Source organism: Apteryx rowi, unplaced genomic scaffold (assembly GCF_003343035.1).
Source record: "Apteryx rowi isolate R43461 unplaced genomic scaffold, aptRow1 scaffold_469, whole genome shotgun sequence".
NCBI classification, from domain to species: Eukaryota; Metazoa; Chordata; class Aves; order Apterygiformes; family Apterygidae; genus Apteryx; species Apteryx rowi.
In genome coordinates, this window is record NW_020450726.1 from 235,885 (window position 1) to 252,613 (window position 16,729).

General features: G+C 38.3%; 1 protein-coding gene across 7 annotated transcripts in view; it reads right to left on the reverse strand.

The window, feature by feature from the left end:
- TRIO (trio Rho guanine nucleotide exchange factor) overlaps positions 1–16,729 on the reverse strand; it is a 254,157-nt gene that overhangs the window by 90,773 nt on the left and 146,655 nt on the right. For all 7 annotated transcript variants that reach the window (XM_026077921.1, XM_026077922.1, XM_026077923.1 and 4 more), the window contains 10 exons: positions 15,761–15,875; positions 11,080–11,195; positions 8,322–8,444; positions 6,258–6,452; positions 6,014–6,129; positions 5,388–5,454; positions 4,537–4,646; positions 3,430–3,499; positions 2,929–3,018; positions 853–945 (listed from right to left, as the gene is read on the reverse strand). In XM_026077921.1, coding sequence (XP_025933706.1) covers positions 853–945; positions 2,929–3,018; positions 3,430–3,499; positions 4,537–4,646; positions 5,388–5,454; positions 6,014–6,129; positions 6,258–6,452; positions 8,322–8,444; positions 11,080–11,195; positions 15,761–15,875 — 1,095 coding nt within the window. The remainder of the gene's footprint in view (positions 1–852; positions 946–2,928; positions 3,019–3,429; positions 3,500–4,536; positions 4,647–5,387; positions 5,455–6,013; positions 6,130–6,257; positions 6,453–8,321; positions 8,445–11,079; positions 11,196–15,760; positions 15,876–16,729) is intronic.

Below are 16,729 nucleotides of genomic sequence, written 5' to 3' on the forward strand. Positions count from 1 at the left end.
TCAACTGTTGAAATCAGTACCCCGAAGGTTCTTAAACCAGCATAGTCTAAAGCATTTCTGTAGGTTATAACTTAATAAAATTATATCTTTTTACATGGGAAGAATGGACAATATGTTTCAATTAAAAATGACAGACTAGTTTCCATCTAACTTGACCTGAAATAGCCTGGAACATTTTTCAAACATTTTAAAAACAACCCTCCATGGCAGTTGTCAGCTAGAAAAGGGAAACATACAACATATCAGCTACAGCTACTTTTGTAATGAGCTATTACAAAACAAGCAATGTCACCTAACATATATCCAACACAGCTCAAGTGCACTGCTGCTTGGTCAATAAGACATCCGTCCATTGAGTGAAAGCTCTAACTATAGGTTTCCAAAGGTTTTACTTATTTTAACAGCTACTATTTACTTGACATTTCCATGCAACCTTTCAAATAACAACTGTTTGCACAACGGCTTTACAGGCACTCAGTATATATATATATTTTCAGTCTTAATGCCATAAACATAGTGATTGGCTTGCCAAAATTTGTTGTAGCAACCATTACAATAATATGTCCATCTATACAGCCATGAATTACTTTTACTCTGGAAATGCAAATGATATTTTCTATGGAAACATTTGTAGAGAGGTATCTTCTTGATTTACAGGAATCTGGACAAAAGTTGCTTATTTAAGCCTTCTTTCATTTTCAGTGGTCTCCTAAGAAAATACCACAACAATATTTGAGGCTGCCCAAGTTGCTACAGTCAGAGTGCACAGTAAAAAAGCCTTCCTGATTTCAGCAGGAGCTTTGCCTGCTTAAGAACAGCAGAATCAGATAAAAACTTAGAATTAATGCTGACCTTTAAAAGAAGCTGATATTTTGTTATCCTTTGAACAGGTTTGATAAGGTAAGAGGAGATAGAGTTGGCCAGTCCATGTCGTTGTTGTATCTCCTGCATGGAGGAAAAAAAATTTTTTCTGAGGATTGTGAAGATCCAACAATCACATATAGCCTGTTCTGAGGGCTGTGTCATATCCATTAACTCCAGTTTTTACTTTAGCARGGAGAAATAAAAAAAAAGACAGGATGCCAAGGTATTCCAGCCACAACAAGTAGTTATGTTTTGCGTCTGACTGCTCACTTTGCACAAACAAAAGGTGATTACCTYTCCCAGGTTACCTATGAAATGTTTCAACAAACCTAAATGAAAATAGCAATGATTAGGGATATTGAACACTTGGCAAAACCACTTTCACTTAAAATCTGTATTTTTGCTGTTACTTGCATGGGAGGAAAGAAAACAAATTTGGGGGTTTCCAGGGAACAGCTAGGACTATTACGTGAAGGCTGAGGAGGAGGTTTCCTGGCATTACCTGCTTTGACTGCTAATAGTCACTGAGAGCACTTTCCTCCAAGTGCTGCTACGAAGCCACAAGGGGGAGCACGAAGCATCATTTTCTAACTAAAGGGAAGAGGTTAGCAAACACTTGAAAGGAAAACAGAGCTATTTAGCAACAACAACAAAAAAAGGATAACCTTCACTATGCTAAAGGAGAAATATATAGCTAGACCACAATTAGATGGGCTAATTACAGATTTCCAGTACTGACTTTGTGTTGAACTTCAAGGCCAGTGTTTGCCATTTATTACAATATCAGGTATATTTTAACTTGCTGTTTGAAATTGTATGCTTATGCATTGAATCTCATGAACCCTTTAACCACGATTACAGCACAGACTCAGTCACTCCCAAGATGCAATTATGAGCCATTTTCACATGGTCCAGTGGTGGGGTCAATGGAAGCTCCTGAAGAGACCTGTGTACAGTATCAGCTCTACACACTCCTAGCTCTGGATGTGTGAAGCACATCAGGGGATGGAGAGCTCTGGAACCACTGGTAAGATAGAGGGACCACAGGGCATTCCACTGGAGATGGTGACAAGAAGCCATTCTAATACAAATATATCAGAGCTCCTTGTCAATTTTTCAAACAGTATTTGCTTCATGTTTCTGTGTATTTATTTTGTCCTGTCTGCCTAATTTTCTTTAACTTACCTGCTCTTCTTCAGGCACTGAAAACTTAACAGGGGCTATTAAGAAAGATTTTACCTTACAGTGTTCAGCATCCCAGTCTCCTTAGTGAAAGATTCTGAAAATAACCCTAACAGCTTCAGGGATTTTTAGTTATTTATTTTATCTCCTTCCCACTAATTCTACAAACAATTCTAAAAAGATCTATGGTGTCACTGCACAGCTAACAGCTCAGCGTGGAAGGAGACCAGAAAGGGGTGGAGACCACTGCAACTGGATCATCTGTAACTATAGGCTCAACCAATGCACCCTGGAAATGCACACGTGTCCTTCGGTATGGCCAAAATTCCTCAACTAGTGCGATTCCATAAAGACAGCTGCTGCATTTTAGTCTTTCCCTCAGTGGAACATCACATGCAGCCTAAGTAACTTTGGGACTGAATCAGCAGCACGGCTGGATGAGCAGTTCTGAACAATGCTACTGAACTGAATTACCACTACATTCAACTGCAATCTAAAGGTGTTCCAAAAACTTTGACCAAGATTTCCATCTTTATTACATACAACGCAACCTAACCAAATCAAAACACTAAGACTTGCAGAATGTGCTTGGGAGAACTGAACATGCTGTGGCTACCAAATTCCTCTTGCAGTTCTGAATGGGAAACCAGCTTAACTCCTGACATGTGACAGTAATTTTTTTACATTTAATTTGACAGTTGAGCAATATAAACATTATAAATTAAACGTGTGAGATATATGATCTATTTTCTTAAGCTTACACTAAATTGCAGCATTAGTGCTCAGGTACTCACATTTTCTTAATAAATTAGGCACTCAACATAACTAAGTGCATGATTAAAACTGCAAAGGCATATTTTTAAGATGGACATAAGTACTTACATCAAAGTATGTTCCTGCATGTTCTAATATCAGCTGGGTAGAATCTGGCTTATTTTTACAGTAAGTAACATACATTTGGAACTTGTCTGCCTGCACAACAAAATGCAAATTTAAACAGGTTATCAGAGAGCATATCTTCTGTCTCTAGAGGTTATACTATACAGCATTCAAACTGGCAACAGGAGAAAATACATCAGGCAAGTAAGACTGAAAACAACAGGAATGTAAGAAAAGCAGATTATTCACAGTAGCTAAGACTTAAAGATAAATGCACTGAACAACAACCTGAATGCAGGTTTAGGCAACTCATGTCAACTGCTAGAGCAAACAGACATTTGCACCTGATAGCAGTGTCTTAATTTTTCCAGCTAAAAATAAACACCGTTTTACTCAAATTTGAAGTACGATGTACAGAGATTAAAAAAGGACTTGGCAGCAAGTCTCCATCCCTTCATGCTTCTCATCTCCGTTGTTACTTCTAAACACATCTGACTTTATTACCCAAGTAACGAAGCAGTGCCCAACATCTTCTGGTAACTGTTCATATTTTTCCAGCTCCTTTAGGAATATACTATGGGTAAAGAAGAAAGAAACATTATAAGGCACATGAAACATTTTCATTACAGCAGCTGACATTGATCTATTGTCTGTGAATAAAAATGGTTAGAAAACTTTATGTAATTTATACCAACACCATGAGCTAATAGAAGAAAGGTAACAGGAATGGATGAGAACAAGGAATATCAGAACTAATACAAAATGTAATTCAGTGCAAATTCTGAGATGAAGATCAAAATTTTGCTCTACTGGATTTACTCGGTGAATACATAAGAGTATAACTCAATAACTGCTGCTGTTCCCATCAAGGTTTCCTACTGTTTCAGTTTCAGGAACAGTTTAGCTTTCACCTCTTTTTGGAAAAAAGGAGATGACTTGCTTTTTGGATGCTAATGTTAACTAACATAAAGCATACAAAGGAATGTAAAATCAGGTTCTGGAATATGCTAGGTGTGTCTCATTACTTAAAAGAATCATAACCAAGTACAAATGTCAGTGAATTAACAAAGACTTTCATGTACAAATCTGCTTAGGGATCATTCCATTCAAAAAAAAAAAAAAAAAAGAAGTAGCAGCTGACAAGCCTCTAGTGCTCTGTACTCAACTAACTGCAGTTAAGGTGGGGCATCCAGAGAAGCTTCAAAGAACCAAGGAAAAGGAGGGAGAGTTACTCTTTCCCATTAGCAGTCAGGACATGAAGTCAGGAATGATGGAAGGAGTGACAGGACTCTGTTAAATTGCAGTTTGTGCTATTCTTTTGAGTTCAGTGGTTTCCATCTCTTCAAGACAACTGGAAAACTCRCATAAATATTCTAAGGATTCCAACGACTTCTTAAAAGCTGAAAGACATCTGAGACTGAGAAGACGGTTTCTAGTGCTGTACCTATCTGGCTGCAAAAAGTAACAGTTGACACAATTCTGAAAAGAAATCCTTTAGATTTTTGATGGCAAAGTGGCCATTATTCATATGCACAATATTTTCATTAGGAAATCCCTCAGGTCATCATTTGGGTTTACCAGTAATATGGAAATAGGAGATAAGTCACTCACTTATTGTGGAACTCATAAATTTCCTGCATGTTTCCAAAGATAATGTGTTCTTTGTTTACAATACCAGGTGGGATCTCCTCCACTCCGCTTGTCATTTCCCACAGATATGTCTGCCCAGAACAAAAAAGATGCAGGAAAAGTCATCAAATTTCTGAACAGAAGCACTTAGGTATCTCTAAGTACACATTCCTGGAGAGAATAGAGGGAGGCATCATGCAACAATTTCTCCCTTTGTGATAGTGCCTATTGTGTCACATATACCTTGTGACATATAGCTTTGATAGTAAAATCCAAATTCTAAAACTGATGACTTAACATATTCGTTGAGACTTCATCCTTTAAACTTCACAGTGTTCTTGACAACCTCTAATGCTTCAGGTTACTCTGCATCAAGGTCATGTCTGCAGTCTAGAGGTTCATGTTTTGTACAGTAGCTACCACTGTACATTACTTGCTTTGGTATAACAATTACTGGGCACTTTTCCATGGAACCTCTCTGAATTTCTATTCAAAAAGCCAGCCAGCAGCAGAACATGCGATACACCTAAAAAGAGAATCAACACGAGCTGTTCTCTATCACTAGCAAAGCAAATAAAGTATCCCTTCCTTTTTCTCCTCCCACCTCCAACACAAAAAAGCTTATGAATTGGGAAAAAAAACATTCAAATACTGAAAATAAGTATTGACAAAAGCAAAGCATATGGGATAAATTCTGAAGTGGCTGAAGAAATTGTATCAACTTAATTTGGTACCATAACTACAGACTGATCATGTTTGGTTGTTAAAATTGGAAGGAAATAGACAGCAGAGCGAATCCTGTCTTCAAACATTAGTGACAAAAGAAAACTTACATCCATGCATTCCCGGAGATCTCTTACGTAAGCCTTTTCTGTCTGAATTAGCTCAGCCATAATGAACCTTAGGTGACAACAGAAAGGATGATCAAATCTCAGTCTGCCAGAGCACCCTGAATGCATAATAACCAGCATACACTTTTTTCTCCTTGTCAGCTTTTGCTTTTTCTACAACCGTATGAAAAAATCTGAGAACTGAAATGGAAAGAGGGAATGGATGAGGGAAATATGAGGGATAACATCCCCCTATTATCAACAAGTGCAAAAATATATGGAAAAGGAGATGGAATTTTTTCTAAAATGCTTTGCATGTTATACTCATTAACTGTTGCCCTCCCTCCTACCCTTACTCTTTTATTTCACATTTTTTCAAACAAAAACAAAAACAACAAAAAWATCACATGAAAAGAAGTCTAACAGGACTTTGAAAGTTTAAGATACTGACTTGCTAGAATCAATTGTGAAATGAGTATGTGAATAAAATGCTACAAAAAGCTGCTGAATAATACTGTTCTCTTTTACCATTTATGCAATTTCTAAGCTTCCAGACAACCCATGACAGTTGCTTCATTATCAGAATTGATTATGCATCCTCATTGATTAAAAATAAATAAATTCATTACTCTTTCCTGCGGGCAGATTTTCGTTTTTCTTCGTTAAGCTCATGAGCAGCATCGCGCAGTTTCACCTCTGACCCAGGGACGCTGGCTGGGATTATATCCAGCTGCAAGCTTTTGCTCTTTTTTTTTTTTTTTAAAGAAAAAAAAAGGGATAGAACTGATTAAGGGAAGTGGCAGGAAAAAATGACAGCTAAATCAAATGCAAATAAATGTTGTTTGTCTATCATCACAATCAAATTTCACTTACCGATTTATTGGAATCGGAAGAAATACCCAGAGCTTTCTCTAAAGAGGTTCTATATTTCTCCATGCGCAGAGAAAAGTCTCTGTACCTCTTATCCACCGCTGTGACACATTTTTTAATCTCTGTTGCATGAGCATGCCCCTTTTCACAAAAGCCATCAGCCAGCTGTATCAACAACTTCACCCTCTCTTTGGTTTGCTACAAAAACAGGAAAATATTGAACATTTACTAGCTATAACTGTCATGAAGGGGATCATTTTGCTTAACCAGCTACGACAGGCAGGTGGAAAAGCCATGAAAGGAGCTAGTTTCCTCCCCACTCTTCCCAAAACTCCTTTAAACAGATACCTTTTTTTCCCCCCCTAATAAAAATAGCACAAGATGAATATAGGTTCTTTGGGTTTTATTATTACATGACCGGAACAGGTTATTTATTTTTCTTTCAAAAGTGTGCTCCATTTCCAACCTAGAGACTAAATCCTGCTAGGCAAGCTTTTTAGAGCATGGGTAGCTTCTTTGCATTAATACAAAGGGGGTTTAATCCCAGTGGGGTTATTTTGTTCATTACTCCTGAAGCACAGGTACTGTGCTTTGTGGGCCTGGCCCACAAAGACTCAAGCATCTACCTCCCTTTATGCAAGGACATCACTGAAATATGGAGAAGGATGTAGGGCTTGTCATATGCTCTACCTTAAAGGATTAAGGCTACATCTTTTAATCTTTTCCTGATACTACATTTTGTTGTTACATGGTTCTTAAAGAGGAACTAAGGGAGTAAGTAACCACCAAACCTGTAACAAGGTGCTTTCCCCAGTTAATTAGTTGCCTAAGACTATGCTCTTTCCTTCATGTAAATCATAAATCGTCTGCACCAGATGATTTTATACCTCCACATATCTCTCTCTGATGTAACGGTTGAGAGTAAAGCCTACTACTGTCAGGACCCTTAATGACAGGGCATTAAGCAAAGGAGTCAATAGAAAACCAGCAGGGTTTGTCCTTCCTTGTTTTTTATTCTTTCTCTTTCTTAATGGTCACTCATTTGAGCATTTCTTTTCATTAGGGAATTCCCTGTGCAAGGGTAAGCCAGGGCCAGTGCATCCTCCTAGCAAGCAGCGAAACACAAAGGGAGCGGCACCATCAACATCCTTTCGAAAGGGGCACGAACGTCATCCCCTTGCTGACACCGGAAATAGCGGGGCAGTGGTGCTCTGCATCCTGGAAAGAATCCAGCAGAGCAAGGGCTGAAGCAAAACTCAGAAGGAAGAAAATTTATGTTCGTAAAGCAAATAGGGTCTCTGTTCCTTCTGGAGTCTCTTGTCTCTTCTTTCACGTGTCTGTGTCCGACTCCCATCTCCAGGTCTCTTTTCTGCTGAGGTGGTCCTTTAGACAAATAAATACTTGTTCACTTTCTTAGGCTCCACTATTTTTCTATGAAGACTGAGAGCCAAGAGGTGGAAATAGATGACAGTTTCAAAGTGAAATGCAAAGACAGAATTACTTAAGCTCAGATACTTCAGTCTTAAAACAGTTGCCTCTCTTTCACGTATGAAAACCAGTAAGCCTCACAAGGGACATCTGCATCTCCACACAGGCCTCTAGAAATATGGAAGAAAATGCTGCCGCCATAGCTCAAGAAGTTACTGCAGAATCAGTTTGTTTAAAATGAATAACCTAACAAGCAAATCTTTAATTTTTCTGCTATCTTCTAATTAAATCATAGCTGAGTCATAACATACCTTGTGTTTTATAGCCTAAATGAACGTGCAGTAACCCACAGACCTGAGGATGTAAAAATGGAAATCAAAGGACCTTCAGAGTGTGTGTGTGTGTGCGCGCATGTACATACCATTTTTAAGCTATCACACTATAATTATGACATAAGAAATCAACTGCATATAGGGCTGATGGAGCTCCAGTAACATGGTGATTACCTTCTGAAATGTAATCTTTTGTTTTATTCTGTTCCTAGCAGAAATACAGATTACAAAGCCAGTGGAACTAAACAAAGCTTGACAGACATCCTCATTTTTCTGTATGTTACTTCCTTTTATTTATTTCTTTTACCTTTGCAGTGATCTGAAATTCTTCATGCTCTTTTAACAACTCTTGAGTGTGCTGGATACTGGAACCAGTGGAAGTATGGGTGGATAAATAAAACTCCCCATTGTCATGGATCCATTCCAGAGCCTAAATAAAATAAGAATGAAGGAAAAGCAAGAGAGAGACACTTTTGCCAAAAGAAACCAACTGTAATCAGTATTTCACAAGCACAGATGGGCCACAGGTAAGTTTTACTCTTTCACTGGTGGAAATCCTGTAATACCTCTAAAATATCAAATAGCTTGTAACTCAAATAATTCCCTTAGTTCACGAAGGACTTAAAGAAAAATAACCAATCCATGAATCTGAATACTTTGGGGAAGTCCACTACAACAGGACTATAATAGTCCACTACCAAAGGTTGCAAAGGTTTCATCAGATTTTCAAARTGTTTAGTGTATCTTGCTTAGAACTGTCTTGCTATGAAGTGCCTGTGTATTTTCTGTCTTCAGTGAATATATATAGCACTACAAACTACAAAATTTAATACTCCAAGAGAAAACGGAGTAGACTGTTAGTTGAATCTTATTCTTCCTTTTATACCTGTCACCTGCAGTTTCCCCTTTTATCTACCACATAACCAAGAATAGGACAAGTTTTATCTTGGCAGACAGTACGTACTTATTTTTCAATAGCATAACCTTTACACCTAACCAGAAAAGGCGGCTTCTGTATTATAGTTCCACTGACAATCTGAGTTCATCAAGACCGTGACTGAGACTTTGATTCTCCTCCTTACGCTCAAGACTTGCTCTTGCCTCTCTGTAAAGAACTAAAGCAGGTAGAAACTCTTCAAAATTCAACACTGAATGTGACTGCATGTATGTTCAAAAATATAAGGGCATACGAGAAGGCCATTTACCTGTTAACATACTAGCGAAGCTGGAATCCAGATGAGATGGGCCTGTGCATTTCAATCCCTCCTCCCCTTTGGAAAGAAACCAACTCTTGGACTAGCAGCAAGAAGAGGGACATCTCAACCAACCACTCGTATGATGCCCCTTGTCATTGTAAAGTCAAACTTTCTTAGCCATATCTGTCTTCTCTTGCAAAAAGGCTCTTGTTGGTATAAACACGAACCAATTACAAGCAACATTTGTTTTGATACTTCTTGCTTTCAACTTAACTTCCATTTTTTCTTTCTCTTTTTTTTTTTTGGTGGGTTTACCACACTATGCTGGAATGAACTGTTACCAAAGGCCTGTGACAGAACCACAAAAGCAAGCAAAACTCCCTTGCCCCAAATGTCACCCTTCCATTACTTTTTGGCAGCTCTCTAGAGCCACAGCATGAGTTCATCTCAATGTTAGTTCCCAGAGTTAGGCTAGCTATTATATGCGAGTACCAGGATTGTATTTTGGAGACACATATCACCACGCAAGAACTGAAGAAATCAATTTAAAGACCAGGTGAGCTCTTAAATCTGGAATGTTTGGTCAGTCTACCATTTTCTTCACAAACTATTACGTGATCTATTTCCATAGCAGGGCTTAAAGCTTTGAAAGCACAAAAAAAAGGGTTCTTCCAACTTCCAAAMAAAAAAAAAAAAAATGAAGAAAACAGTATTTCCATTTTCTGGCTAATCAGTGTGCAGGCCCAATACGGTTTGCAGTAACTGAACTGTAGGTTGCTGAAAAATGGGATTTACAATGCAAATGCTGACAGACCTTTATCTCTGGCATTTGACTGTTAGTCAGTAATTTCTGTACAAAAGCAAGTAGGTCATGTGCTTGGCAGAGGCTGAAGTTAAGGTTATTCAAATGCAGGGTGTTTTGGTTTTTTTTTCCTTTTCTTTTAAAGAGGTATTCATCCTTAACTTCGCTCCAGGAGTTAACCTGCATGGCTTTCTTTATAAAGCCATGAAAGACAGACTTTCCTAGAGCTGAAAACAGACCACTACTATTTAAGCCTCTGCCTACATTTTTGGTCAGAAAATATCGAATTAGCTTTTTGAGGCTTTAAAGTAGGTCTGATTATATTTCGCACTATGGGCGTTGTGTCGTTTTCTGCAGAACAGGAACAGATAGCTTCCTTTCTTTGTCCTATATCCAGTTAAAAAAAAAAAAAGTTGCAGATCATTCCAGTTTCTAATTCTGCCTTGGAATCCCCTACTGACTTTTACGGCTTGTGTTTTGATTTGTAAAAAGTACTTTTTTTTGTCATAGTTACTTAATGGTTCTTTCCAGACTGATAAATTCATCAAAAYACAAAAAGATGAATCCAGCATGTAAAAAAACATGAAACCAAGCACACGCAGAATAGAGAAACTTTCTCAGTCATTCAGTAGTTATTGTTTAATGAGTCATCCAACTCAACAGTTTTCTAGAACTGCCAATCAACTTAACTAGTCGTCTTTTTCCAACACCTGAGAAAATGTTGCTGCTTGTTATTTCCCTGGTCAAATTAGGTGTGYCTGTAAAAGTTAACAAGCATAATAATTTGCCAAACACAAGCTTGCAGAAATTAGATTAGCCAGTACCAGACCAAGCTGGCAGAAGCAAAACACTATGTTAAGTTACAGTGGTAAAGATAGCCTGCCTCAGCTGATACAGTGGATCTGTATTAAAGGAAAAGCAAATATGTTACCTTAATTTCCATTTTAATTGTTGACCTTTCAGACATTTGGAACACTGAAGTCAATAGCAGGTTTGTTATTGTGGGACAAGATAGTCTCTGTCAAGCCTTGATCACAATGAAGAAAATGTTTATATACAACCCTCACCTGCTTGGCACTTCTTTCAAAGACGACATACTGTTGGCACTGATCAAGACGTCTTTTACGCATGGTCCAATAATGTAGCACACGGTTCTCCCTCTGGAAGAGTTCATTCAAGATATCTGGAGAGAGGAAAAAAGTTTCAGAGTTTATGGCAGCCAATTTTGAAACAGCATATTAAAATCAGTGGAAGAAAGTATTTTATATTACAGAATTTGAGGTACTATTTTTATTTCTCATGTCCATGAAGTGCACAGTGTTCCTTTTTCCTTATTATTTATAGGAATGTTGGTTAAAGAAACTAGTAATGCAATTAAAGCTTATTACTGACGCCTGTCTTTTCCTCAGATGTTTTTCATAAAGAGACTGCCGCTGCTCAAGACAAACAGAGCTGAAAATTTAATATGACATATGGATGGCTCTTGACAGGGTTTGCTCAGGAAGAGAGAGCATGCACAAGTAACCAGAACATGCTTAAAGATTCACGTTAATCACCATAAAAAAAAAAACAAAAACAAACTTCTCATCTGAATGTACCAGATCCCTATAAAGGATTTTTATAATCTAATACATACGGATAAATACATAACCTTAGGTCAGTACAATAAGAAATCCAACTTAACCAGACATTAGATGCATAGAGACCAGAGTAATTAAAAAGCACACAAACTTACCAAGTTTGTTAATTCCTCTTCAGAAAARTTTGAGAACAGTATAATTGAATAAGTCGACTTGTTCAAATATGACTGTGTTCATTAAGCCAAGCTTGACAGAGTTTCCAGGTAATCGAACAATTTAGATACAGGTCACTACAACTCTATAATTTGTTATTTCTTTCCTGAGTATCAGAAACTCTCTGGCATTAAAAAGCCGCATCCAAATTCCATTGCTAATCTGCAATTCCATGTGTCTGGCTTACAGATTCTTCCTTGATGGCAAAGACTTTTTGCTTACAACATGCAGACGTTTTTGTCTGAACTCTGCTTCTTTAATGCCCCCCCTTCCCCACCCCTTCATGCAAATATATCCCAGCAGTTTCTTGTAAAGCTTGCTTTACCCACTGTTTCTTACAGAGCAGCAGCCCTACAGAAGCTACTTGCTACTGCAAATCCAGATGACAAGCTGAAATAACAGAATGGGGAAACATGACGTCTCTGCCAGGTAATTCTGTCAGAAGTGCAAATACCCCAGGAGGCAGCCCTACCATTTGGAGGAAACAAAAGAGATCATAAGTGAAGACCATTTCTCAGAATAATCCTTTACTTGCTTTTCTACTTACACCCACAACTGGATATTTTCTATGACTATGGATGAAGATTCTCCAGTGCTAGACCTCCCTTGCCCCATTTTGCTGGTCCACTAGGCTTTACTTAAAAAAAAAGAAAAAAAAAAGAAAAAAAAAAAGCCAAACTCCTCCAAGCAATGGTTTGACAGACAACAAGCTCACATAAAGGGAGACTGTGGGGGAAAGCATCTCTCTTCTTATCAGTGCTTTGGGACCAATTACAACCACATGCCACAGCCTCCCTGAGGGTTATGAAACCTGGCTGCATTGCCCTCAATATCCTCTTGCTAGGAAATACAATATTCCCAGCTGACACAAGGTGCTGAGATCACCCAGAATTTGCTTTTGGTTGGAAGCTGGTAGCTGCAGTCCATGTTCTTCTCCTGCTGGGCAGGCTACCCTCAAATATGCCTCGCCTGATCTGTCCCTTGGCCAAGTCCATGAGCTTATCTGCTACGAGCAACAGGGCCTCACCTGCTTTCTTAGTTTTATTTCTGCCTCAGGCCACCTCTGAAATGCTCACTCTGAATATATGCCAGATTTCTGGGGGGAAATCTTTATATAATGCAATACATCCAACTGGACATCACATAAAAACAGACATCTTGATAATGATGCAAGCGAAGTTGTTCTGACACACAGCAAGCAAGGTGAATGTAGCTAATTAGAACAGCGTTCGCTCGGTCAGGACATGATACAGATGGCAAGCCAGTGAGAGACATTTGGCTGAGCGCTGTTAGAGTTATTGCCATTAATTTCTTGGGCTGACAAGGAGCAGAAGTAATATCCTATAAAACTGATAGGAAGCTACATAAGATCAGTGTTTGATCTCAGGTTTGGATGAACAGCTTTGCTTATGTCAAGCCTTCAGAACTATATTCCCTGTTATTTTCTTCCATTCCAACATTAGTTAGGATACCAAATTATTCCCTAAACTTTCCATTTATTCTCCAGGTTCTAACATCTGAAAGCTCTCTGAGCCTGCCTCTGTGCACCCAGGGCCCTATATCAGCCTATCTTAACCTGCAGCTGGAAATAAGGATCAAGTATAATACTGAATTAGTTTTTAAAAAGGTTTAGGAGTTTTGCAGAAATTCAAGGGTTGCTCCAGTTTTTAAAGTGTTCAATTTAACAGATTTTCAGTTTAAAGTGTTCAGTTTAACCAGACTAGATACTGAGCACAGTCTAACAGACATTGCTTCAAGGACACACCTGACTACGAGAGTGTGGAATGGTTCTACAGACATATGTAACCTATATCTGACCATAACAAAACAAACACTATTTTATTAGCCTATCTATTTAGAAAAGAGATTAAAAAAAAAAGATCTTCTTACATGCATATCTGAAAAGACAAATCAGAACTTTTAAACCATTTGGTCAGCTACCACTGTACCATTAAGACCTAAAATGAGAGTCCTTGCTAGTTTTGACTTATCTTTAATTCTTAGAAACACATATTACACTGGCTTATATAAAGGAGGAAATGATGTTTGAGCATGTAGCCTGTTTTTTTCCCCCTGCTTGAGGATTTTTATTGCCCCCCTTTTGTTTTCTTCAAACATTCATTACATACATTTTAAACATGTATCATCTGTCCAGGAATTTAAATGTACACAGAACACACACAGTACTATGGTTATGATATGTAGTTATGGTGTAATTAATGTTCTTAAGGATATTTGCAGAGACTTTTATATTCTTTCCTCATTTGAATATATTTATCTTTCCTACAATTCAAACAGCTTTCAGAACTACATTAAAAAAAAAAAAAGTTTATCCAAAAGCCCCAGTGTACTTTTTGTTCATTCAAGAAACCCGACAGCTACAACTTCTTGCTTATTTCAGCTTTGTATTTCCTTGTCTACTACTAAGAGAAGAGATAAGCAACAAATGTCAGCAACAGTTTTGCAATTATTTGCTGGTACAGCCAGCATCTGTTTTGAGATTTTGTCTTACACAGTTACAGAAGTGTTGCTGTCCTGGGAATAGAGGAAAAATAATCCTTTGTCTTAGTTGCACATGCTCAAAGTTTTAACTGCCATAATCCAATTATTTTCCTAGGTGAGAAGTATGGCCAATACCCTCTTATCCCTCCAACACAAAATTCAACACAGTGAGGTTTACAATTTGAGTACGGTCAGCTACACTGGCGAGTTTACCACAAGCTGTTTTCCCCTCCTGGTAAAATGAAGCAGTGAACATGACCTTCAATAGAGTCATAAAACAGCTCAGGGTGGAAATGACCTTTGGAGGTCACCTAATCCAACCTTCTGCTCAGAGGACTACCTTCAAAACTGGATCAAGTTGCTCAGGGGCTTCTTCAACAGAGTTATAAAAGTTTTAAGGATAGAAATTCCCCCACCTCTCTGAGCAACCTGTTCTAGTCAGTGCTTTCTCACTTCCTCTGTAAATATTTTTTCCTTATATCTACTCAGAATTTTCCTTGATGCAACTCTTTCCTCTGCTCTTACTGCCATGTTCCTCTGAGTTTGGCTCCATCCCTTGTATAACCCCCCTTTGGATTGCGGTAAGCAGCAATTAATTAGACTTAATTAGACTTAGACTTCCCTAAAATAGAGTCTGTAGCATGGCCTGAGTGTTGAGCCACAGCTTCAAATCACGTCAAGAAGATATATGACTGACAAATAAGTGATTAAAATGTAGTATTTATTTCTCTCCGATCATTATTCTGCCTACTTCACGCATCAGTCATGCGCATCCTATTAACTTCTGTCATTTTCTCACTTTTTACCTGCAAGCCCTAAAGATTTCTCTCCCTACTCCATTCCCCACAGCACAGGTTGCAACTTAAACCTGCATTGCACTGAATTAATCCTAGCGAAAGCCAAGCCCCATGTAATGTGTCTTTCCTGCAGCACCTCAGTTGATGTCTATTTACACATCTAATTTAAACATGATGCCAGTTATCTTGTACTTCATGAAGTTCCTTTATAGTGATTCAGCTATATGATGGGCCCAATGGCATTAGAGGATCATCCTGTACTACCCTGGCACTCCAAAGGAACTCGCAGCAGGCACCATACTGATACCATACTGAGTAAGCTTAAAGTGATCAGCTCCCATTTGGCTTCAGACTAAACATTATCACATGAAAGTTTACGATTTCATTCTCTGAACAAAAGCAGCGTATTTGAGGCTCAGGTTGCAAGATTAAGTGTAGGCAAGAGACAAACAAATTCAGAGCAACCTCATTTGGGTATAAGAGAATTTGATGATTGGCAGCTCCTTCAAAGTGTGAGAGCAACTTTAATTATTTCCTGTTAAGCCTGACAGAGCTGTTTTCACTCGGGCAGGCCTTCACTGTCCCATCATTACACACGCTGCAGCAAGTGATGATCACGTTCTTAGGAGGAACAAAAGAACAAAAAAACCCCTTACTTTTCACTTGTTGTTCAGGTGCTTTGAYGTGCGTCACCATCCCTGGCATGTTTACGCTGTTCCTGTGCAGGTATTTCAGGAAGACATCAGCATTCCTCCGAGCCAGAGTGCAAGCCTAGAGAGTCAGCAGTATTACATGCTTTGAAGATGCACACATATACCTCCAGAAAAAATGAAGGACCTTCCTCATTCTTTTCCTGCACTTCCTACCCTCTCAGCCTTTTGAAAGTGTTGCTTATTAAATCCTTCCATAAATAAGCCAACCCAACCATTAAAATAGTTTTCCCAACAAACAGCAGTTAATCCTTAGCTATCTGGCAGAAAAAAAACCCAACAAAAATTACTATTACTTTTATCGTAAGATCCTGAAAAGCAATTACCTGCTCTAGAGCTTTCAGCATGACTCAGAGCTGACAGAGAAGTTTGTTTTGTGTATATGCCACTTAAAATTATTTATTGTGTAAACTGAGTGCGCATGCTTATATAATCACCAGGATACTATAAAACATCCACCACTACTTTAAACAAAAGGTAATYGCTCTGCTGAAGCAAAACCAAAAGTGCTAAAATATTAAGACATGCCCTTTAAAGGCCTTGAGAACTTTCACTCCTCAGAGTTGTATTGCCAAGGCTCAGCTCAGCTACACTCTTCATCTTAATATACCTCAAGTACTGTATATGGGCTAGCTGCCTTATTTTTAATGAGCAGAACATGAAATGCCCCTTTAAAAGGTTAAATAAAGGTATCATGGTTAGGTCCGGTAACAAAGACACCAAGACAGTCATTTGTCAAATTGTTTTAACACAAAGATTGGAAATTCACATGCCAGCAACTGAAAGATCTATTTGACAGTATACTTAGAGCTATGCTAATACCTTTCTGAATGTTCTCATCTGTACACTGAGAACAAAAAGACCTTAAATAAAACTAAGTTATATACTATGAAGTCTTTCAAGGTGATGTTGGAA